Raw genomic sequence first — 24,931 nt, 5'->3', positions numbered from 1 at the left:
AATAAAATCTTTAAAAAAAAAAAAAAACCTGCTAGGCAGCCATTACTACTTCCCTAAATTACTCCAGGGTGAGTCTTCCCTTTGGAATTTATCCAGTTTTCTAGGAACGTGGGTATTTCAGATATTGGATTGAATAGCCTATAAGAGCATTTGTGGTTCCTTGCCCCACACTCTGAGATGTGAAATACCATGTTGGGTTTTTAGCAGTTTGAATCTGGTTGGCCATTTGTGGTCAGTAGCCATATACACGTAAGATTCATGCAAGTAGAGCTCAGGTTGCAGCAGATTCGGTAAGCCTGTGTAGTGTGTTGGCGGAAAGTATGAGCTCTGGAGTCCCAGAGAACAGGGTTGGCTTCACCACTTAGCTTTGTATCTGTGCTTCCTTCTCTGCAGAGGGGAGACAGTAATAGTACTTATTCTGTAGGACTGTTGTGAGCATAAATAAATAAATAAAAACACTTAAAACAGTTTCTGGTAAATAGCATTTATTTTTTTAATTAATTAATTAATTTTTGGCAAACAGCATTTACGGTGGCTACATTCACATCCTTGTGAGCAAATATACTCTGAATGCCTGAGATTGTCACAGTGACAAGTAACTGTGAACTTAGAAACAGGCATCAGAACCACTTGTAAGAAGGTGAAGGCTCCAGTTTCCACTACAGGGACTGTGGGGAGAAGTCAGGTTTTTGGCTTGGTCTCTAAGGCAACCTCTTAAACCCAGTATTAGCCATCCATGCACTCCTCCTTAACATCCTGGTGAAGAACTCCAGTTCTGAAGTTGAATTTCCTGGGCTCAAATCCTTCCTCTGCCTATAGGGAGGCTAATCATATGCTGAGACAACCAGAAAATCAGGTACCAGTATCTTTGGAAGTTGAACTTGATATTTAATAAAAATTCCGTAGTTAACATGAGATAAATCAGAAGTTTGGTGAGCTTCCATTTTCTAGGTGAATTTTTGTTTAAATTCTAAGTCTTCATGGAGGGTTTTTCTAATTGCTGGGGTTTTCACTCAAGCCCTGACTCTTCCTCTTACTTGCTTCGTTACTTCCGAAGTTATTTACTTTCCCTTTACATCGTCTTCTCAACTATGATGTGGGATAATAATAGTACCTACTGCCAAGGTCTGTTGTGAGGATTCCATGGGATAAAGCGTAGAAAACACTCCACCCAATGCCTGGGACCGACCGACTGTCATTGTGTGCTCCGTGTCATCACTGTTCTCTCCATTCACACGTTTTTTGAGCGCCTTTCATGGGAAAAGCCCTTGGCAGAGGATAATAGTGGAATAAAAGGAAATTATCCGAGAATCAGGAGGAGGAGGAAGGGACTCAGAAAGACATTCCATAAGTCACTTCTTCCGAGGAGCTATTCTGCTCTGAATGCAGCTCACGGGATGATGGCCAACAGAACAAAAATATGGTTTGTAAGCAAGCTAGAGAAAAATGGTCACACCCCATGGTTAATCCCGGAGACAGAGCCCTAATGAGAACTCCATCTAGGCAAAGAGTTGGGATGGGTTGGAATGGATAATGTGAATGCTCAGGGAGGCTGCATGGTGAGTTAATTTGGTCTGCTGTGCCCAGAATAATCTTGGTCCCGAGTGAGGCCTGTCGTGCAGTCTCATCTCGGCTGCTGTTAACACCAGACACTGCCTTGATTCTGTGGTGACCAGAGGGGTCAGTCACCTCTTCTGTGCAAAGAACAAACAGGCTGGTGGACTTGATAGGCTTTGCTATTGTGACATCTACTTTTGGTTGAAACAAAAGTATTAGAAGATGGAAGTAACCGAGAAGATGAAGAGGCTTTGTGACATCCAGTCTGAGTTTATAGCGTCTCTCTCTTTTTTAAGATTTTATTTATTTGAGAGAGAGAGAGAAGGGGCGAGTGAGCAGGGGGAGGAGCAGAGTGAGGGAGAGAAGCAGGCTCTGTGCTGAGTGTGGAGCCCGATGCGGGGCTTGATCACAACCTAAGCCGAAATCAAGAGTTAGACACTTAGCCAACTGAGCCACCCAGGTATTCTTCTTACCCTCTCTTTTGAGTTTACACAATTATTTGGGTTAGGTCTCACCTAAGAATCCTTCCGAGTGGGAGAAGGGACATAAGACAGGCTAGGATCTCAGTAATGGTCATGCTTGGAAGAACACTGATAATGCATTAAAACTCTTACACAGACAGAGAGTGCGTGCCCACCTCCAGGGGGCCAACTCTGAAATGGGATCCAGTTTGCAGGCTGTCCACACAGACAGGCCACCACGGGCCCTGGCGAAAGCTAAAGAATACCCTTGCGTGTGTATGCATATTGCAGCGGACGAACATGTTTACCGTTATCCAACAGCAGACTTTTATCCCCTTCTCATGTCATGGATGAGAACAGAACCACAGAGACTTTAAGAGATTTTCCACAGAACCAAAGCCAAGTTCAGGGCTCTCTATACCAGCCTGTCTCTCTTGCTATTAGAAAAGTTCTCAAAGCATAAGCAATTAACAGCCATGTTTAGGGCTGGCAGGGGTGAGATCACACTATTATGTAATGCCATAGTCTTTAGAACTGTTGGTCAGGGGGCACCTGGGTGGCTTGGTCAGTTAAGCATCTGCATTTGGCTCAGGCCATGATCTGACTCCCTGCTCTTGGGATGTCAGCTTCTCTCTCTCCCTCTGTCCTTCCCCCTGTTCATGCTTGCTCTCCTGTGCTCGCTCTCTCTCTTAAATAAATAAAATCTTAAACAACAACAACAACAACACTGTTGGTCAAAAGTAGGAGCCGAGAGCCCACGGGACCTTAAGACGCACAGATGTTAAAATCCTCTGCTGGAGGATTAGGATGCTGAAACAAGTCAGTGAGAGCAAAAGTATAAACCAGGGAACAGTAATAAGGGATTTTCCTGAGAATGTTGGTGTCATTTTGTCTTATGACTTAGCTGCCTCTCCCCCCACCACCTTGCTGCACATCTCTTCCTCCTAACGATGCATATATGCCAGCATGGGGTTTTCCTGCCACTCGGGCAGATGGGCCAGGCTGGTCGCCACTTCCTTCTGGACAGGCCACCCCCAGGCCTCAAAGAATGGAGCCAGATTCTTCTGCACCTTTTCCGAAAACTTCTGCACCCACAGATTCATCTTGCCAGTGTTGTCTTTGGGGATGCCGGAGAGCGTCTGGTACTCCGCAAAGAGCTGGGTGAATGGCTCCCACCCAAAGGCCTCCTGGAGCTGAGAAGAGAAGGAAGGGACAGGATGAGGAACCAGTTTGTGGAAGTACCTTCAATACGCACGTCCAGTGTTTATCAGTCATAGTGAGTCTTTCCTCTTGATCATTCATGAGCTTCCCTTCCATGACTTGCCCCCGTGTCTCCACTCTACCCCTGCACATCAAGACAAGCCCATTGGCTCATTCCATCCATCTCTTGACCACAGAACCTGCACACCTTGAATTTTTTAGGGGACTTCACAGGGAAGCAAATATCTGAATAGACATAAATTCTCAGCAAATGAAAGTTATTATAATTACCTCTAACTTAAAAAATTATATTCCCAAGTCCCAAGTGTTTTTCTAGGCATCAGATAGGTCTGAGCCTGATTGAGATGGGAAACCCGGATATCTCACATTTTTGGTCTTTTGAACCCTAAAGGCTGGGAACGTCCAACACATTTCAGACAGAATAAAATCGCTGTTTTTATACAGCCACCTCAGATCTGTAATGATTTTCAAGGCTACTGTTTTGCTCTGTTGTACACTCCCTTTGAGGCAAAACCAGGATAACCACCACGCACATGATAAGGAGCTCAGAAGGAGAGTCTCATGTTCATGGAGGGATAGCCCACCAGAAAGCCACAAACAAGAGGCCCCTGTCAGCTACGATAATAGAGGTACAGAATGAGCAGGGGTCCTGGGTGTCAGACCACTTGCCTTTTTGTGGAGGAGAATTCTGACTCTAGGGTGTAAATCTTAAGGACAGATGACATCTGGGGAACAGGTTTGACAAATCAGTTATGTTAATGTTCAGAGCAGTTTGTTGGAGAAACAGGGCTTTGTGCATATTTCACAGGAAACCCACCTGCCTCTGGACTTCAGTGTTCTTCAGTTGGATTGGTTGGTTATTCATTTCTTCATTTTAAAAACATTTTCAGGTTCAAATGGGGTGACTAAAGTAGAAAACCTTGACAATAGTTATCTCCTAAAAAGCTTCCTATAATGCTGTTGTCCCAGAGACACACCACTGTTCTCATGAAGGGATGGATGGATGCAACATTCACTTAATCCACAGAACTGAGCTGAAGAGAAACAGCCCAACAAAACAACACCCACTTCTGAAGCACTTATTAGGTGACCATGGTCAAGACTGGGGAATGGAAGCGCTGTGCTCCAGCCTAAGGAATGACTAACTCAGAACTTCTGTTCATGACTCGTAGACTAGTAGGCTGTATTTTCTCCACTTGTTTTCTAGATACTTTTCATTTCTTCTTAGTTAATATCACAAAGTACAGGAGGCCAGTAGGACACCTTATTTCCTCAAACTTAGAGAAGTCCCACTATCCAGGTCTTCTGTGCCCAGGCTGGAGGGGGTGGCAAAGGGGGTCCAGGATGCTACACAATGGAGGTCTCTGCTGACCCTCACCTCCCTGCCTTCCTTTTTTTTTTTTTTTTAAACTTTATTTATTTGACAGAGAGAGATCACAAGTAGGCAGAGAGGTAGGCAGAGGGAGAGGGGGGAAGCAGGCTTGCCGCTGAGCAGAAAGCCCGATGTGGGGCTCGATCCCAGGACCCTGGGATCATGACCTGAGCTGAAGGCAGAGGCTTAACCCACTGAGCCACCCAGGTGCCCCACCTCCCTGCCTTTCTGCTCCATACCTGTAGGTATGTTTCCAGCGCTGTCCACACATTCCAGTCATTCAGGGGGGCTCCCTTTCCCAGGTGTGTTTTGATTCTCTTCTCTCTTTCTGGAGGGCTCAGAGCAGGGTGGGCCTTAGACCTGGGGATGTCCAGGACCGTTTCATGCACATAGACAGACCAGAGGTTGCAGGTGGCCTCAGTGGTGTGTGGTGGGAACTCCCACACCTGTCGCTGCTGGTTGTGACCCAGCTCATGGATGGGTCCCCACAGACCTGTGCTCCTAATGCTGGCCTCATTGATGAGCTCTTGCACTGACTCCAGGTGGCACATGATGGGGTAACCTGAGTGCATCCAGCCTGAAAATGCAGAAGGAAGAGATGAGACATGGTGAAAGTGGGGAGCACCCAGACTATCTCCCTTCATGCCTCTCTGCTGAATAACTTTTCCTCAGCATCCTGCCCCCATTAATGCCAGAGTCTCCATGCTGGCTGGAGTGTAGCTGGCTTGCTCTGCTTGGTCAGAAACGCAGTGGTCCCAGCCCCCTTCCTAGCCTTTCATGTCAGGGTTATGCCCTCCCTGCTCTGGCCCTGAAGACGATGAATACACATTACACAGCCACGCTCAGTACATTCAGGGCTTCATTTTGTGTGTTTCCTCTCATGTGAGTCTGTGACACTATGTCCTGTGTCTGAATTTGAGATCCCTTAGGCTAGAGCAATGTCAGTTCTTCTTCTGTCATGTAAGCCACTGTTGTACAGATTTATGCTCTTTAGCACAGATAATCTTCTTCTTTTAAGGAGAAGAAAACTGAAGTCTAAAGGAACATTCTCACATTTCCTTATTTTTCTCTCATGTAAACCAATCAATACTTAACAAAACTTTTTTCCTTACTCTTTCCTTCCATTGCCAACTCTGACTTCCATTTGAAGGAATATTTGTTTCTCCTTGAAACAAGGAAGAGATGGCTCATTGTTATCTATGAACTCCTAGTAGCACTATTTAAATATCATTCTACCATCCTGTGAAATCTTACTTTGTAGGTATAAATGATTCACCTTTTCATATGGGAACATCTTTTTCACCCCCATCAAGGTCTATGTCTGTTACGTCTTTTTCCTTTACTGGTAAGATTATGCCTTCCACATATGGGGCATTAAAAAAGAGAAAAGAATGAATAAATGGTGTCCACTGACTAGGAGCACCCACCAGCTGAGATCTGCACATCAGCAACAATCCTCTCAGGACGGCAGAAGGGGAACGGCCGGGCTGCTAGCTGGGCTATAGCGTGCATCATCTCATCCCAGAGGTGGAGTACAGGCTCGGGGTCCTCCAGGTCTCGCAGGTTTGCCGTCGGCACGGTCAAGATGATATTGTCTGTTGCCAGCTCTCCCCAGGGAGCCTGCCTCTCCTGGATACATTTTTTCCACTCCTCCAGAGATGTCTTACCTGGGAATAAATATCACCGGCTTGTCTCACTTTTCCCCAACTTACTTTGAACTCCAGGAGAAGGACACTGAAATAATGAACTATTAACATGTGGATCTACATGCTATGAAGTGAAGGACAGGCCTCCAGATCTCCCCTCAGTTCTGCCCGAAGTCTCCATGGACATGGTATTCCACAGCTCCTGCCTCTGCTTCCATCTTGAAAAGCTCTTCCCCTTCTGTCTGCCAGTCCCTACCCCACCCTTCCTTCGCAACCGGCCCGTAACTATGGTGGCATCCCCAGTGCATCCTCTTCCCTCAGCATTCAGTCCACTCACCCAGCTTGTAGTAAGGGGCAGGAACAACCCTTTGGATGGTTACAGATACAGGGCCCAGTTTGCTGCTCTTTGGCACGATGACATAGAGAAGGCCACCCCAGAGGCAGGAGACAGATTGTATGCTCCTGTCCAAACAGCACTGATGAGTCACCACAGGGGCTCGAGACAGCTTGCTGGCTTTGGTCAAGTTATCTGTGTGGCAGCCAATCTGTACCTGGGGAGGAGAGTCCACCATGTGTAGGAGGAACTCGGTCCCTATGGTGTATGGGTGGGGGCAGGGGTTCGTGTGTGGGCTGCTGTGTGCATAGTGTTGGTGGCTGTGTTGTGCTGGGTTAATGGCAGGTACTAGAAGAACACCAGCTCCCTTCTTCAATGAGCTATGCATGGAAACCTATGAAATTTTAGTACTCTGATAGTCATCGGGACTAAAAGTCGTATGGAGCCATTCTTCCAGGGATTTAAATGGCTTCACAGAGGATTGTCACCAGACAGATGAGGGAGGATAACCCTGAGGCTGATACTGACTAGGGCCCTACAAAGCCCCTGTACTGGGTCAAATCCAGGCTCTTGTGGCAGGGCCAATGCTAGTGTGCTGATTCCAAAGGCAGGATGAGCCAGAGGGGATCCTGGTCACTGCTTGTGCACCAATAGGAGACCACCCATCCAGAGGCGGTAGGATCTGGCCTGAGTGGGGAAGACTGATTACTGCTTCTGCTTTTGCTGAGGATTCCCCTTTCTGGTCAGATGGGGCTGTTTCCTGTTTTCTGATCAGGGCTGTTCCCTGAGGTTGCTTTTCTTAGGTTTAATGTAAGCGAGCTCCAGAAAGGCAGCTGACACGGGAGGTACCCTGTAATAGGAAGTGACCCTCAGAGCTAAGGGAGGACAATTTTAATTTTGCCTCTAGAGCCTATCTTTGTGACCAAATGAAGCACACCCCTCAGGTGTGAAGGTAGTGACGTACAAGGCAGAAAGGCCATGTGCTGTTGGCCAAGCCAGTGATTGTCCTGAGGCTGTGACAGGTACTCCTGGCCCCCCTCACATCACCATGGGGAGGTATCATCATGACTCATGGAAATCCAGGGGCTTAGGTTTGAGTACCTGAAATTAGCTCTGGCATTCAGTCCCTCCTTTAGGTTCACTGAAATTGTGCTGCTTTGTCTATGAAATCTGAAATGGGCAGAATAGTCCCTTCTCGGCCTTCTGGTAGCACTGCTGAGGGCTGAGGAAAAGGAAGTGGCTGTGTGGTTTGGGGTTTCTGCAGTGGGGGTTCTGGCCTTACCTTCAGGCCGGCAGAGGCTGCAGCTTCAGAAAGCGAGACTTCTGCACTCTGTCCACGTGGGAGGTAGAGCCCCGTGCTCACCCAGGCATCACAGTGGCCTGACAAAAGCCATAGGAAAGGCTGAGTTCTTTACTCACCTGCCTCTGCTGCTCCTGGAGTCTCAGAGCCCCTCCAGGAGGCACAGCCCCTGCCCTGCCTACCTCTGCTCATTCATGCTTTGGGCATGCGTCCCTCCAAAACCCTCAGCAGAACCTCAACGCTGTCTTCCCCAAAGTACACCACAGAAAATGAAGCTGCCCACCGGTACTTCGGTACCTGCAATGTCCTGTGAGCCTGGAACCCCACCTTCCCCCAGGTTCTGATGCTCTGTATGCACTCCCCACTCTGTACCTGGGTTGTTCCCATCGATCTCCACCGTGATGGGGTGTCCTGAGCTGCAGGTGCAGGTTCCAAGTTCCTGCACCAGCTGGGAGCAGTCAGTCCCAGAGCGTGCCAGCTCCGTGGCCAGGCAGAGCACTGCAGCCTCAAAGGAGTCGCCAGCCACAGGGTGCTCCCGGCTCACAGCTGGGAGGCCCGACAGATGCAGCATCTTCTTTATGAATCGGTGCAGGGATATGTAAGCAGGGACTCCCTTTGCTGGGATCTGTAGGAAGGCTGCACCATCTGCTCCCAGCTTTGCCAGCCATTGCTTTTCCAAATTCCTAGCCCCATGGCTCAGTGCAGCCTGGAATTCAGACAGTGCCTTGCGGAAATGGTAGCTCTGCATCTCGGGGGTAGGGGCAGGAAAACAGCCTGCGTGGAGAGTCTGAGCTAGGATACTGAGGCCAAAGCAGTTGAGGATGATGTTACCGGGGAAATGAGCCAAAGCAGAGCGGCCTGGATTCTGGCTGGCCCACCACCAGGCCTGGCCCCCGATCAGCAAGCCCCCACCCTCGGCCACAAACTCCTGCAGCTGCTTAGCCTCCTTGTCACTGTAAGCCGTGCAGCAGTAGACACGCAAGTCCTGCGTCAGATGGGGTTGCAGACTGCACTCCAGGCCATGTTCTGACAGGAGGGTACACAGGTTTTTTAGACTTGTGTTTACCCCAAGTTTACCTGTCTGGCCTCTGCCCAGCCAGCGCACAGCATTGAGCAGAAAGGGCCCCAGCTTGGGATAACAGAGGATGGCCTCATGGGCAGCCAGGACCACCCGGCCCCGGCCATAGCGGGCAGCTGCCAGGAAGCAGCCGAGTGAGGCATCTAACCCCAGCGGGAAGGCGAGAGCCCCGTGAACCAGCAGCTGGGAGGGGACTCCTCCCGTCTTGATGTCCAATTCTGAGATCCCTTCCAGGAGCTGCTGCTGATCCTGCCTGAGATCCTCCCCACATCTGCAAAGTGACAGGGGACAGAGGGGCTACAGTCAAGTCGGAGAAGCACTGAAATAAGCTCACTGGTTGGGGAAATCTGTGTGGGGGTGCAAAGATGACCTTGTTCACACCCATTTCCTCGTTCTCACTAATAACTGCCAGGGTTGGAGTATGTGATGCCATTTACTTTATTGAGTCTACTTTATTGAGTCTTTTAACAACTAACTGATGGCATACCCTTGTCTAATTGACAGTGTTTGTTCTTACTCTGTGACACATAACATAATGGTGCTTCTTATAACTGATGTGGTCACAGACTTGATGGGGTACTGAGGAGTGTGGTAGTGGCCTTACGTGCAAATCTTAAAATCCATGTTCTCCAAGTCAACCCTTCCAGGAATTCTTCCCATGCTAGTGGGTGGTGGATATTCTGGCTTGACTTTTATGTCTTAAGTAATTACACACATGAACAAGTTAGGAAAAAATAGTCCATTCCTAGAGAAAGTAGTTCTACTTCTACATTTCTCAGAGCTAATTTTTTGCCCCCCAAAAAAGCTGTGAAAACATCAAAGTGCTAGCTCTGAGCTAGAAACACAAGTAGATTGTTTAATACTGCACTTAAAGATTTATGGAAACCCATACTCTTTTAACATTCTCACTTATATCTGATGAGAATATTTACCACTTTTATTGAGAAATGGCCTAAGTGTAATTCAGAAAAAGTTGTATTTCAGGATTTTCTAAAAAGATGTTCATTATGAGAGAGAGAGCAGGGGGGAGGGTAGAAGGAGAGGGAAAGTGGACTCCCTGCAGATCAGGGAGCCTGATGAGGGACTTGATTCAAGGACCTAGGATCATGACCTGGGCCAAAGGCAGATGCTTAACCACCAGTCTGAGCCACCCAGACACCCACCAAGATTTTTTAAAAAACCAATTTGTAGATACCTTAAATGTCAAACAACGGGAGATTGGTTAAATAAGTTACAGGTTAACTATAAATGGCATACCATATGGTAAATTAATTAACTATTAGATAATATTGGAAAATGCTTAATGGAAAAATTCTAAAATCAGATTCCAAGATACTGTGCCCTAAATAAGCCAAATTTTGTGAAATGAACCATCAAAAACAAAGCCTAAAACAAATAGAAAACACAAAACCAGACACAGAAGCAGAATCTAAAGAATATTAATCAAAATGTCTTCAGTGGCCATCTTGTCTAGTGGGATTATACCAAATATTAATTAGCTTTGTAAAACTTTATTGTCTCATAATAAAAATCAAATGTTGTTAAAAAATAGTTTATTTAAGTAGCAAAACATTATTAAAAAAGTACCTCTTGTACAGTTTCTCCTTAATTTCCCTTCAGCATAAAACAGGAGCAAATAAAAAATTGGCATTAATTATATCATGGCTTGCTGTTTATCAGTGAAAAACAACAGGTAGATGTATAAATTAATGTGGACAGGTGTCCAGAACATTCTGCTGAGCAAAAAAATTCTAAAATAGCAGAAATGGCAATGCGGTTTATATAAGACAAAAATAAAGACAATATATGTTAGTGTAAATGTCAAAAAACTCAGGGTAAAACCACAGTAAACTTTTGGGTTATGGGATAGAGAGAGCTGTTATTGAAAGTGATGGTCAAAAGAACTTTAGCCTCACTGGCATTTTTTCTTTTTTCAAATAAGGAGAATGTACAAATGTAATTTCTCAGGTAATTAAGAACTAAAAATTAAGTTTAAAGTGTTAAGGTAACTGCTAGAAAAATAGAAATGAAATATATAATCTCAAATGTGTTGGGGAATTTAAGGAATAGAGAAAACTTAGTCAAGAAGGAAACAAAGAGAACATAAAAATAAAAAGAAGGCAAGAGTAAGAGATACACTATAGTTATCACTATATATGAATGGATTAAATTTCTATATAAAAAGACAGAGGCACCTGGATTAGGCTAAGGTCATCTAGGTATAAGCTGCTTATAAAGACAGACTTGAAACTGACACAGAAGGACTGAAAATGAGGTAATCTACATATCAGCAAAACTGTATCTGAAAAACACAGCATAAAGAAAGCAGAAGTACCAGTATTAATATGAGATGCAACTGAATTAGAGGAGGAAAGATAAAACTTTCATCAGTTTTTAGGGTCCTAAAAACAAAGTGCTGAAAGCAAAACCACTAAAAAGCAAATTAAAATTTGATGAACTTATAATTGTGTTTGGGAAGGTAATGGCTCTCTAGTTTCCAGTGGGTCAGCTACATTAAAAAAAAAAAAAAAAGAGCATAGAGATGATTGAGCAGAATGAAAAACACACTTGATTAGAACAGAGGATAATGGGTAATATTCTCCTGGACTCTGAGGACAAGACAAAGCCTAGAATGCCATATTTCACTAATTTGTGGCATAAATATACAGAAAAAGCAGACTTTCTCAAACAGGATACGTTAAGTAAAATACCAGTTTTCAGCTCACACACACGCACCGAAGAGCAGATTAGATGATCTGTATCAAGCTTCTCAGAGTGGTAGCTCCCTCAGTCCTGAGGTGTGAGAATGGGGACAGCAGTGTAGGAGGGAAGACAACCTGCCATTCTTCTCTATACATTTCTGTGGTCTGTATGTTTTCACTGAAAGCTTGCATCCCTTTAGAAATATTTTTGTGCAAAGATGGGGTGTTTCCCAAAAGAAAAATGAAGGAAGGAAAGGCAAGCATAGTAGAACATAGTAGATGAGACACCAGGTAATTCTTAGCAGACTGACAATGTTATAAGGGCAATATTAATGATCTTAGGTATCTATCTACCAATATTTAAAATCTTGTATATGATCTATTTACAATACTGAAGTCTGAAAAATAAAGTAGCTATTGCTTTATGAGGCTTAATATATGCTAGGCTTTTACACATATGGATTATCTCTTTTAAACCTGAAATATATTATTCTTGCATTACAAATGAAGCTTAGAAAAGTTGGGCAGCTTGCTCTATGGTTCTTAGCTAATACCTGGTGGAAACAGGAAGCAAATCCAGGGTGGTGGTTGTCCACACAGCAGAGACTCTCCTTTAATTATTGAGTTTTTGGATTAAGCCCACAACTGGGTATATGTCAGGCAACACATATAGGTTGTACAAAGGAGGCTTTAAATAGATGTGAAAGTTGGGGTGCCTGGGTGGCTCAGTAGGTTGAGTGTCTGGCTACTGATTTTATGTCAGGGTCCTAGGATCAAGTCCCACATTGCACTCCAGGCTGAGCAGGGAGTCTGCTTGGCGTTCTTTCCTTCTGCCCACCCCCTTCCTCTCTCTCACATAAATAAATAAAACCTATAAATAAATAAATACACAAACGAATGAATGAATAACAGACATATAGATGTGAAGGTGCAAACAATACAGCATTTATGAAAAAGGAAACACTGTTTCCTCAGAGCTGACAGCACAGGTGGCACTGAGGAAGAAAGGAAGTGAGACTGCTGGTGCTCAGGAAAGACAACAGATTGATGCAGGAAAGACGTTAGGGTTAGAAGCTGACGGCTTTTCAAGAATTCTTGAGATGTCTTTGGAGCAAAAAGATGGTTTTATTAAAGCATGGGGACAGCACCTTTGGGTACAAAGCTGCCCTGGAGTTGTGAGAAGCAATTGATAATATACTTGGAGTTGCAGGAGGTAAGGGAAAAGGGAGGCTTTCAAGAGAAATCTCATAAGCTCCAGAGGACCTACAAGATCCTGGAGGCCTTGCCATTGTCAAGGTTATTTTTCCCTCTAGTCAAACATTAACATTAAGGCCACTGGGAGTTTCCTTCTGGAAGTAGGGTTATTGGTAAGAATGCTTTTTTTCTTGAAAATCACTAAGACATTTGTAAACTGAGGGAGACTCAGTCCTATTGGACTGAGATCCCTATTAGTTAACCATTGGTTTTCCCCTTTCCTTAGTGTTAGAGCGGGCAGGAGCGCCTGAAGAATGTCACATGGATCACGCCTGGAAGTGGGGAGGGGGTTTGTGGGTATGAACTTGTGATTTGGCCTCAGCTTGCCTTTGGCTCCCTCATTATAGATCACAGCTGAACAAGCAGGCGATAGAGGGAGCGGCTTTGTGAACACAGCGCAAAGAGCCCTCCCAGTCCTGACAGCAAGGACAAGAAGGCTCAGTGGAAAGTGAGTCACTGTCCCCTTCACCATACCATGGCCTCATCTGTTCTATTCCTCGTGATGCCGAATTGGCTTATTTTTCTTGAGGTGTTTGGTTCTTAATTCGTTTTCTTTGCTCTGAAATCCTCCCTTTTCATCTCATTCTGTCACTTATTTAACATTTATTTTTAGAAAGGTCTAAACAGAACATTCAGGGAATCTGCGTCTGTTCACTGGGTCACGTGTTTCTTCAGACATGACTGATTCTGTTGTCTTTCCATACTAAATTTATGTCTCTCTTCTGCTTCCCTTTTAAATTTATTGCAGTGTTTATTTATAGAGTCAGCGTATGGATTTTTTTTTTCCCTGATTAGCGTCAGCAGATCCTTCCTATGCTTTCTAACTTACCCAGGCCCCATGTGTTTGTACGCACACCTCACATCCATCCATCTTCCCAGATAACATGGAGGTTGGTATGTTTCTGCTTTCCACTTCCTTGTGGCCTGAGGGTTGTAGCACAAACTGAAGGACAAAGGTCACCTGGGCCCACTGCTGTGCTCGCTGGGGGCTAGTCCCTCCACTCTTTGGGGACCGGAGGTAGACCTACTCCACCCACCAGGAGTGGAGCACACTGCAGGAGTTCCAGCCACCACCCTGCTGGGACGATGGAGCTCCAGCATCCTTTTCGGCTTCCACCAAATCCTGAAGTAGCTTTGCTGCTTTTGTGCTTGTGTGTAATCTCACCCACTGTGTTCATTCTTCTAGAACATGAGAAGACATTAATGATAGTTCTAGGATTTGTGGTTTCCACTTCTTTCTGGCCTCTGGGGTGGGGGTGGGGTCAGGCGATGCTGCATACCTGCCCTGTACCTGTCAGCCTCACAACTGCCACCTTCCGCTCTTTACTTAGCATTTTTCATTCATTAGTCAGATTGGTGGAGACTGCAACTCCATGGTCCAGCCTCACCTCACACAACGTGGAAACTCTTTGGTACTGTGGTGAGGATCACTTGACTGAACACGAACTCTTCAAGAAATGCGTAAGCTGCCGGCAGATGTTTACTTCTTTGTAAGCAGTTCCCAATATATTCTCCACCTTTTAGGTTACGCCACATGTAAATATATTGAGGCGTTGTTCTAGGAATGATTTTGTTTGTTTGTTTGTTTTTTTAGGAATGATGTTTTTGCTAGACTCTTCTGTGTCTTGGTATTTTGCGTCTGAGTGCCTTTGGATCTGACTTTGCATATTAAAGCAAGTGCCGTGTCCTCCTCAGCTTTATAAGCATAGGTGTGCAGTCAGCTCTTGCCCTTGGGGACAGGACAGGGAGAGTATCTTCTGTTGGCTTTTAGAGAATGCCCCTCCCCTTTGCAGACAGAGTATTTCCTGTCTCCAGCAGGAATTTGAAGTTAGCAAACCTGTTGGGTCAGTCCAGGAGCATTTGACAAGATTTGCTGGCAGGAAGGTTCCCTAAAAACCTCTAAGGGGTTGCCAGGTGGTGGAGGAACAAATCTGAGCCAAGGGACTAGGCTTAAAGTAATCAGGCCTTCTTAGACTTCAGAGCTGACCTGGTTGACCAGATTCAGCTCATTTTTTGGCTGAGCTCCCCCGGCAAAACATTCCTTAACAAGAAGTTAAGTGTGGGGTTAATACTGTATACTAGGCTACCCTTTCTTTTTTATGGTTTTGGATATGTACTCACGTATTCATTAATTTATATAGCATACAAATAATCTCTTGCTCTCTACTACGTTTCACACAGCAGGCACTGAGAATAAAGCAGCAAACAGGACAGGCAAGATCAAGGCATACATGCAGCTTTATTTCCTGGCTGCTGGGCAGGCACTCACAAGGGCACAGGTGGGATATGATGTGTGGATTGTGATCACTGATGTTTAGGCCATAAATGGGGAAGAGTGACATTGGAAGGTCAGTCCTAGATTCAATAGGGTCATGGGAAAGGCTCCTCTTGAGGAGGGGGTTTGAGCTGAAACTGAATAAGGAGAATAAACTGACTTTTGAGAGCTGAGGGAAGACCCAGAGTAGGAAGAGAAATATGAAAACCAGGGTTTAAAAATAACTTTGCTGGGACACTCAGGTGGCTCAGTCATTTTAAGCCGCTGCCTTCGGCTCAGGTCATGATCCCAGGGTCTTGGGATTGAGTCCCACATTGGCTCCTTGCTCAGTGGGGAGCCTGCCTCTCTCTCTGCTTCTGCCTGCTTGTGCTCTCTCTCTCTCTCTGACAAAGAAATAAATAAATAAAATCTTAAAAAAAAAATAACTTTGCCATCAAATTGCCAGTGTTATTTTTTGAATAACTGGATTTGCAAATCTCCTGAAAGTACGTAACAGAAGAAACCTAATGTTACACTTATGGTCTTTAAATTTTTGAATGTGTGTGGCTGATGTATCAGCTACAGCTCCTCCTTGAAGTACCCAAATTAGAAAATACCTAAGTACTCAACAAAAGGACACAGTTAAACAAACGATGGCACATATACTATGACTAGAAACTCCCATTAAAAGGATTGTTGTTAAAAACAGAGAAATGGTTGGGGCGCCTGGGTGGCTCAGTGGGTTAAAGCCTCTGCCTTCGGCTCAGGTCAAGGTCTCAGGGTTCTGGGATGGAGCCCCGAATCAGGCTCTCTGCTCAGCAGGGAGCCTGCTTCCTCCTCTCTCTCTGCCTGCCTCTCTGCCTACTTGTGATCTCTGTCAAATAAATAAATCTTTAAAAAAAAAATAGAGAAATGGTTTTAAACAAATAGAGAATAGCAGTACACAATCGCAAGTAGCAAAATTGATGTATGATGATGGAAGTTACAGAAAGGTCAAGATTGTGATGGGGAGATAATGAGAAACAAACATATTCAAGTGCTTTAATGTCACATTGTTATTTCAGTAATAGTTTTGCAAATAAGGAACGAACTCCAATAACGTGGAAGAGTTATTTTCATACATTACCTGAATGTTCCCAGCACTTCTGTTGGTGATTCAAGTAGAGACTAAACACTACCATAATGAACTGTGGAAACTATAGTTAACACTACTTTAAGCCCTGTGCCCAAAATAGTGTCTAGAACTTAATAGGCACATAGTATGTTCTATCTATCTATCTATCTATCTATCTATCTATCTACCTATCAATTTTTATTTATTTTGAGAGACAGAGAGAGACAGTGTGTGTGCATGGCAGGAGGGACAGAGAGGAGGAGAGAGAATTAATTAATCTGCTGAATGGGGCCCGGCACAGGGTAGTGCTCACACAGATAAACCAATGTTCTTTCATCTGTTTGAGAGACACGCATACACACTCTCACCAACCCAGGAACTAGACACCGGAGACAGAGAGGTGAATGAGATAAGGTTTTCTATTTGGCTGCAGGACTGAGTAGCAGGCAGAACCCAGCCTCTTTGGGCCTCAGTGCATTTTAAGAATCCTGTTTTTGGCTTGTGGTGGTTCCAAAACAGACTAGATAAGTATGTGTATTGAGATGAACCTGAAGGGCACCTGGGTTGCTCAGTTAGTTGAGTGTACGATTGAGAGAACCAAGCAGATTCCATACTGAGTGCAGGGCCCAATGCCAGGCTTGATCCCACACCCCTGTGATCACAACCCGAGCTGAAACCAAGAATTGGACACTCAACTGACTGTTCTCTCTTTCTCTTCTTTCTCCCAATCTCTCTCTTCTTATAAAGCCACTAATATCATCATAAGGACCCCACCAGTTAACCCCCCTCACTGAGCCACTTAGGCGCCCCTGAGCATCTGACTCTTTTTTTTTTTTTTTTAAGATTTTATTTATTTTGACAGACAGAAATCACAGGGAGGCAGAGAGAGAGGAAAGGAAGCAGGCTCCCTGCTGAGCAGAGAGCCCGACATGGGGCTGGATCCCCGGACCCCGGGATCATGATCCGAGCCGAAGGCAGAGGCTTTAACCCACTGAGCCACCCAGGTGCCCCGAGCATCTGACTCTTGATCTCAGCTCAGGTCTTGGTCTCAGGGTTGTGAATTCAAACCCTGCTTGGGCTCCATGCTAGGTATGGAGCCTATTTAAAAAAAAAAAAAAAAAAAATGGAGGTGCTCGGGTGGCTCAGTTGGTCAAGTGTCTGCCTTCAGCTCAGGTCATGGTCTCGGGGTCCTGGGATGGAGCCCATTGTCGGGCTCCCTGCTCTGGGGGGAGTCTCCTTCTCCTTCTCCCTGGCTCATGCTTGAGCTCCCTCTCAAATAAATAAAATCTTTAAGAAAAAAACCTCATCAAATAGTGAGATGGATCTATTGTTAACATGTATTGGACTCCCTGTTGGGAAATACCACTCACCTCACATGGAATGGGATCTTGGGTATCTTCTTAGAGACCTTGAACCGGTCTATGTCCCCATAGATGTCGGTGAAGAATACTCCGGCCACACTTGTCACCTCATTCCCAGGGAACCGGGACAGTACTCTGTCAGGACCATGCTGACTGGCCCAATACCAGGCTTGGCCCCCGATGAGCAAGCCGCCTCCACTTTTCACAAACTGGATCAGCTCTGCAGTCATCGTAGTAATGTAGGCACTAATGCAGTAAACTCCCACGGGAGCCCCCACTTCCGGCTGCACTTGTGCCGGAACCCCAGAGGCTTGCAGGATACTTACTAGTGATGGCAGAGAGGGGTGCACTCCAGTGGGAGCCGCAGGTGAGGGACAGAGCCAGCCCACCGCATTACGAAGAAATGGAGCGAAGCCAGCATCCAGCAGGTAGCCCTCATGGGACACCACCACCAGGCGGCCTTGGCCATAGGAGGAGGCAGCAATGAGGACCTGGCCCTTGTCATTCACCATCACTGGGAAGGCAGCCTCCCCAGTAAGAAGCAGTTCACATGGAATGGGGCCCTTGGGGACATTCCAGCCGGTCACTCCGTCCATGAGAGCCTCAAAAGCACAGGCTGGAGTTGTTGCCATGGTTCAACTAGCTGCTGCAGAGAAAACCAAAGACTCAGCTTGGTCGGAGCTGATGAAGGACTGAGTAGAAACACAGCAACTAAATGCATGCAAACAAAAACCATTTTCTGGGTTCCCTACTGTGCACCTACCACTGGGGTGCAGCAAGGAACACCGCAGACGAGGGCCCCACTATCATGAGTCAGATATTTCAGAAGGGAAAGGACAATAATAGGTAGAGAAGCAGATAAATGCAGTAATGAATAACTATTATGAAAGTAAACCAGTGATGTGTTATCAAGCATCTGGAGAATTTAGATTGTGTGACAGGAAAAGCCTAGATGAGGATGTGACTATGAAGCTGGAACTAACATTTCAAGTGAGATCGAAGTGCTATAGGAGAAGAACACACCGAGTCCAAAGAAGCACCTGGCAGGGTTGCCAGAGAGCACCGGGCAGGGCAGAGCAGAACGTGAGCGGCTCAGGGAGGGGCTGGGTTCTGCAGGGCCTGGTATGAGGTGACAGCTGGTGTGCAGAAGTTGATTTAACATTATGCTGTATCTCTGTGGACAAAAAGATCAGGCAACCTTTCAGAAACTGCATTTTGGAGAGTTGAAACACCTCTCAGTTTATCATGTCTGCCCTAACCTGTATGTGGGTAGCATTCCAGAGGTCTTTTAAAATTCAGTGTGCCTAAAATTGAGCTTATTGTTCCCTTAAAGCAGCTCCTCTTGGATAAATGACTTAAGCCTCAGTTTCCCCACTTATAAAAAGAGAATCGTACACCCCTGGGGGGATTGTTTGTGAAGATTAAGAGAATGCATAGAAAAACACCCTGTTGTGAGTGCACAGTAAGTGTGGAAGAAACACATGGGTCTGCCCCTATGTTGACCTTTCTAGCTTCCCCAAGTGACAAGGGCCATGTCCTGGGTCCCCTGTCTCTTCCAGTCACCTGACTTCTAACTTCAGCAGTCGCCATGAAGGAATTTCCTGAGCGCTCAGATGCCTCCACCTCAGATGCAGGTGCACAGGGGCAGCTCTGAAGTGGTGAGGAGCTGACACCCGGGGGCAGTGGGGGGTGTCGGGGACACGCTCCATGGTGGTGGACCTCAGGTGCATTCTGGAGTTCCTTACAGGAGAAGCTGAGATCCAGCTGCCCGCAGTGGTAAAAGGCTCAGCCATGCACGCTTCACTGCCTTTCCCTCCTTCCTGGTTCTCCCTCCCCACCTCCTCACTCTGGCATTCTGGGCCCACTTCCCAAACAAACCACCCAACTCAAGTCCCTGTAGCAGGCCTCACTTTGGGGGAAGAAACTAAACTGAGACACCAAAGCTCTCCTCTACCTTTGGTTCCTTCCTGCCTCTCTCCTGCTTCCATACGCAGCCAGCGGCCCACCTCACTTTGCATCGTCTGTCCCTGGGGTCTCGCAGCCTGTAGTCACATCTAGACTAAGTGGATCTGGTTTTAGTGCCAGGATGGACTCTCCTTCACACTCTTCCTTAAGCCACCTTACCCACTTCTCTTCGTAATAACCCTCCAGTTTCATCCTCTCCCCATAAGGTAAAAGCTGAGTGCCTCACACTGGATCCAGGGGCTGGGCTCTCCGCCGTTTTCCAATGTTTTTCCTGAGGCAGTCTCCACAAACCTCTAGCAGGCTTGGCATCCCTGAACCTCCCCCGTATTTCCTGTACAAGCACAGCTCCTTTCCATTCCCTAACTTCCTTTCCCAGCCAGCCGCTTGTTTCTCAGTAATGCTCCCAGGAAAGGGAACTCACAAAAGAGAACCAATACCCACATGAGCATCAGAGGGCAGGTGGGTGATCTCCGCTTTCTGGTGCAGCCGTGGGGAAAAGCAGTGAAAGAGGTCAGGACTCCTGAGGTCAGGATCATGGTAACTACTTTTGAAAGAGAAACCAGGAGATGAATAATAGTTCCCCCGACTCTGACTGCAACTCTCTAGAAGTAGATGCGGGCGAGCGCGCAGACACACTCACACCCATCAGATTCCTGACTTACAAGTTCAAAGAGGCGAAGAAATGTGTTTTGAGACGAACAGCAAATAGCACCGGGCTGGCTAAAGGAAACGAACCCCTGGACCAGAGAAGAAAGAAACACGCGGAATGAGGGCATGTTCTTGGACATGCTTCCGACACCCCGGCCGCGCCCGCCTGCCCAGGTGCTCGGTCCCCGCCCCAACCGCAAAGCTCTGCGACTGGCAAACTCACGGTCAGTAGTCGGTTGTGCCGCGCTGGCTCCGGGCGCTGTCGACTTTTGAGGTGGCGCAGTGGATGGTCTGGAGGCTGGGTGGACGGGCTGGGGGCGCGCAGTTGGGGCGGTCCTGGTTCCAGGTGGAGGGGGCGCGTCGGGGCAGGGCGGGAAGCGGCGCTGGATCTGGAGGTGGAGCTGGCGGGGCGCAGCGAGAGGTCGGAGAGCCGGGCAGACAGGGTGCTGCGGCAGTCCGGGGTGGCGGAGTACGCCGGGAACTTTTGAGGACGGCGGGGCAGGGAGCGGCGCGGTTGGGGCGGTTCCGGGCGGAGCCGGCCCGGAGCAGAAGGCGGGCACTACCCTCGGGAGTCGCTTCCGCTAGGCGCCTCCCGACCGGATGCAGTTGGGGCGGTGTGGTGGCTTGCGGGGCTCCTTCGGGGTGCGTGGCTGGTCCTCGCAGGAGGCAGGGTTTCTCAGGCTGCAGGTTTCAGGGCCGAAAGTGGCCCTCCGAGAGTTCCGGGATACAAGAGGGAGGTTTGCAAAGTTGCTGTCACGCTTGACGCGAAAAGCAAATGCCAAGTCCCCAGTAAACCACATTCGGGGAAAACAACGCCCAACCGCAGCGTAACCCGGGGCCCAACGATCGTCGCTGGGAATCAGGCGCTCCCAAGTCCGGTCGTGGGGTGCAGCCGCAGACAACCGCGGCTCCTGCGTTGCAAGGCTGCCCCCTGGTGGTCAGCACCTGCCCGTGCTCCCCGTGTGGGCGGAGAGTGGAAGCTGTCCCGGGAACTCAAGCTAGAGCGCTGGGTTCGCCAGTGTAATAGAAATTAGTGCCACGGATATTCTTGTTGCAGGGTTTCCTTTAAGTTTATTCAACGCAACACTGCTTCCTATCAACGTGAGATTTCCTTCTAGAAAGCGACTCAGCCATCATTTGCCTAGAAAAGTATTTCAGAACCTCCAGACTATTCCAAATCCTCCACCCGACGACACCAAATACCCTGTTTCTGACTCTTCCCCAGGTTGCGAAGCCACACTTACTTGTTGGAGCGCCGATTAACGTCGGTTTCTCTCATAGGCTCTCTTGCTGGGAGTGTAGCGTCTGTCCCCGCTGTGTCCACCATGGCTAGTTTCATTTCTGTCATGTAGTAGGCTCTGGTTGCTTAAGATGTAAACATGTGGTTGGATAAATGAATAACCATCTGGAGAATGTTCAGAAGATGTCTGCTGAATTAGTAAATAACCGAGTCTTTGGAGGATGAGTGGAAATCTGTTTGGCAGGTGGAAGTCCAATGTGAGCTGAGTTAGTTGAATTCTTAGGTTTCAGACCAGGAAACAAGCCTTTGGGAAGGAAAGTGGAGTCAGACACTGGGGGAGTGGGTCAGGAGAGGGCCATGTCAAATGCTGACTTTAGGGAGGGTCTCTATGGTTTTAACCAGACTCTTCCTACATCACTCTTTATGGTAAAGTAGCACTCTTCTAGAAGGACTCCCGAGAGTATTTTGGTGTTGATCTAATAGAAGAAAGGGCTTTAAACCAAGGTGGTTTTTCCATGGCCGGAGGGCGAAAAGTACCTGTGGTCATCCAGGTATCTGCCATCTGGGAGCAGGAATTGGCTGAAGAATGGAAACAGAATAGCGTAGGAAACTGCATGACCATCCGTTTGTTTGTTTGTTTGTTTGTTTCAAATTTTTAATTTAAATTCACTTTACTTAGCATGGAGTGTATTATTATTTTCAGAGGTAGAATTCAGCGATTCAGCATTGTGTAGCGTTGTGACGGCCAGTGCTCATTCCATCGCGTACCCTCCTTAATGCCCATCACCCAGTTACCCCATCCCGCCACCCACGTCCCCTCCAGCGACCCTCAGTTTGTTACCTACACTTAAGAGTCTTCTGTGGTTTTGGAAAACAGTGTGGAGATTCCTCAAGAAATTAAAAATAGAGCTTCCCTATGACCCTGCCATTGCACTACTGGGTATTTACCCCAAAGATACAGATGTAGTGAAAAGAAGGGCCATCTGTACCCCAATGTTTAGAGCAGCAATGGCCACGGTCGCCAAACTGTGGAAAGATCCAAGATGCCCTTCAACGGACGAATGGATAAGGAAGATGTGGTCCATATACACTATAGAGTATTATGCCTCCATCAGAAAGGATGAATACCCAACTTTTGTAGCAACATGGACGGGACTGGAAGAGATTGTGCTGAGTGAAATAAGTCAAGCAGAGAGAGTCGAGAGTCAATTATCATATGGTTTCACTTATTTGTGGAGCATAACAAATAGCATGGAGGACAAGGGGAGATGGAGAGGAGAAGGGAGTTGAGGGAAATTGGAAGGGGAGGTGAACCATGAGAGACTATGGCTGAAAAACAGTCTGAGGGTTTTGAAGGGGCAGGGGGTGGGAGGTTGGGGGAACCAGGTGGTGGGTATTGGAGAGGGCACAGAATGCATGGAGCACTGGGTGTGGTGCAAAAACAAAGAATACTGTTACACTGAAAAGAAATTAAAAAAAAAAAAAGAGTCTTCTGTGGTTTGCCTCCCTCTCTGTCTTTATCTTATTTTATTTTTCCTTCCCATCCCCCATGTTTGACTATTTTGCTTCTTAAATTCCACATATGAGAGAACTCCTATGGCATTTATCTTTCTCTGACTGCCTTATTTTGCTTAGCATGATACCTTCTGGTTCCATCTACATCATTGCAGATGACAAGATTTCATTCTTAATGATGACTGAGTCATACCACATCTTCTTTATCCATTCATCTGTCAATGGACATCTAGGCTCTTTCCATCTTTTGGCTATTGTGAACATAGCTGCTATTTTCTTAAAGGTCCATTTAAGATGTGGCAAATGAAAGATGCTGGCCATCATGGGTCTGACTGAAAGGTGTACAGGTGCAGCCCTCAGATCCTTGCTACAACCTGGAGAAAAGAGAGACTCCTCCATGAAAGTCAGCATATTCTCATTGGGCCGGAGTTCTGTGAGGTGCTCTGGGAGATGAAATGGTCCTGCAGTCAGTAAATCTCAGAAGACAGTAGACGTGATAGAACTGTAATACCACTAGGATTTATGTAGGTGTGAAAATGAGAAGGAGTGGTTTCTAGTCATCAGAGATGAACTTACAGGGAAGGGGGCGCTAACATTTAGCTTGGAAAAACATGAATGTTGTGTGCGGGCAGATAAGAGTGGAGGGCATTACACCATGAGACCACATCATGGTCCACAGCATGGAGATGTCAGTGTGAAGTCTGATTTGACAAAAACGTGCAAATGTTCACTGTGACTGAAACTTGGTAACAGCGATTGCAGGAGCGAATTAGGATGGTATCCCAGGAGGCTGGATTGGAGTTTGTAGTCTGGAGGGAAGTTTTTAATAAATGCCAGGTAGTGGGTGCCTGGGTGGCTCAGTCCTTAAGCGTCTGCCTTTGGCTCAGGTCATGATCCCAGAGTCCTGGGATGGAGCCTAGCATCAGGCTCCCTGCTCAGCAGGAAGCCTCTTTCTCCCTTTCCCACTCCCAGTGCTTCTGTTCCCTCTCTGGCTATATCTGTCTCTGTCAAATAAATAAATAAAATCTTAAAGAAAAAAAAGAATGCCAGGTGGTAAACACTGAGGCTCCCTCTTCAGCATCTATTCCCTTCCTCACCTCTACTGTCCTTTCTAAGCAGATCCCAGTTTTGTTCAGATAATCTACCTGACCCTTACGAGATCCAGTTGCAAGGGTAGGTATGTATTAGCTGAAGCCAAGCATGCTAGTCTCTCTCCTCCGTACTGCAATGACTGGCTCTTTCTGGGTCATACAAAATAAATAAGCATGAACAATATGATACTTAATTGTTAGGCCTCAGCAAGAGGCATACACAAATCACAACTGTTCCTATTAACCTGTGGTACATCAGCCCATTTTCTTCAAGCAGACAAAAATGCTTGCAGTAATTCCACTTTCTCACAAAGCCAAATGCGGGGGTAACTTCATACATAAGCTTTCTGATTATGGGCTACCATTAAGAGTCACGGGCTTTCTTCAGTTATTTTTAGTTATGAGTTAAACTTAATGTGGTCCCATATATCCTTTCCCTGAAGGGCCCCAAGAATCTGGAAGGGATTAGCCAGCGTCTAATTTAGGAATCAGGGTGGTTGAATCCACCTATGTGCTTTTGCTGGGATGAGTCACTGGAGAGGTTTACTAAGTCACTAAGATGACCCAGAACAGGTGCCTACAGCTGTCTTAAGAGTAAGTACTGTGGTGGCCATGAGAGTGCGCTGCTCAGATCTCCAATTGCGGGAAGCGGGCATGTACTTGACAGACAGCCCCAGCTGGTGCCTCTGTATCCTGGTGCTGGGGCCATGCTGGGTCTCTCCTGGCTGGTGATTAAGGGGACTAAAGGGAGGAAGCAGGCCCATTTGTGGGAGAGCTGGGACTTTTCTGATGGGCGACTGTGGTTGAGGGACTCCCTC

General features: G+C 46.7%; 1 protein-coding gene across 12 annotated transcripts; it reads right to left on the bottom strand.

Moving 5' to 3' along the window:
• Positions 1 to 468: 468 nt before the first annotated feature.
• On the bottom strand, positions 469 to 21,097 carry LOC132015609 (TRPM8 channel-associated factor 2-like). 12 transcript variants are annotated; one of them, XM_059396211.1, is made up of 11 exons: positions 20,491 to 21,097; positions 20,282 to 20,356; positions 20,061 to 20,163; positions 18,678 to 18,828; positions 17,664 to 18,300; positions 8,264 to 9,240; positions 7,874 to 7,971; positions 6,595 to 6,808; positions 6,039 to 6,278; positions 4,851 to 5,188; positions 469 to 3,211 (listed from the first exon to the last, which is right to left on the bottom strand). In XM_059396211.1, the coding sequence occupies exons 5-11, from the start codon at positions 18,284 to 18,286 to the stop codon at positions 2,963 to 2,965; spliced, it is 2,739 nt and encodes a 912-aa protein (XP_059252194.1). In that variant the 5' UTR covers positions 18,287 to 18,300; positions 18,678 to 18,828; positions 20,061 to 20,163; positions 20,282 to 20,356; positions 20,491 to 21,097; the 3' UTR covers positions 469 to 2,962. The 12 variants fall into 12 exon arrangements, with proteins under 12 accessions (XP_059252194.1, XP_059252206.1, XP_059252198.1 ...); XM_059396223.1 differs by having other exon boundaries at positions 8,264 to 8,597; positions 17,981 to 18,300; XM_059396215.1 differs by having other exon boundaries at positions 17,664 to 18,297.
• Positions 21,098 to 24,931: the final 3,834 nt, after the last annotated feature.

The sequence above is a fragment of the Mustela nigripes genome, chromosome 4 (genome assembly GCF_022355385.1).
Source record: "Mustela nigripes isolate SB6536 chromosome 4, MUSNIG.SB6536, whole genome shotgun sequence".
Taxonomy (NCBI): Eukaryota; Metazoa; Chordata; class Mammalia; order Carnivora; family Mustelidae; genus Mustela; species Mustela nigripes.
The sequence above is the reverse complement of the archived record's forward strand: the minus strand, read 5'-3'. Positions and strand labels throughout refer to the sequence as shown.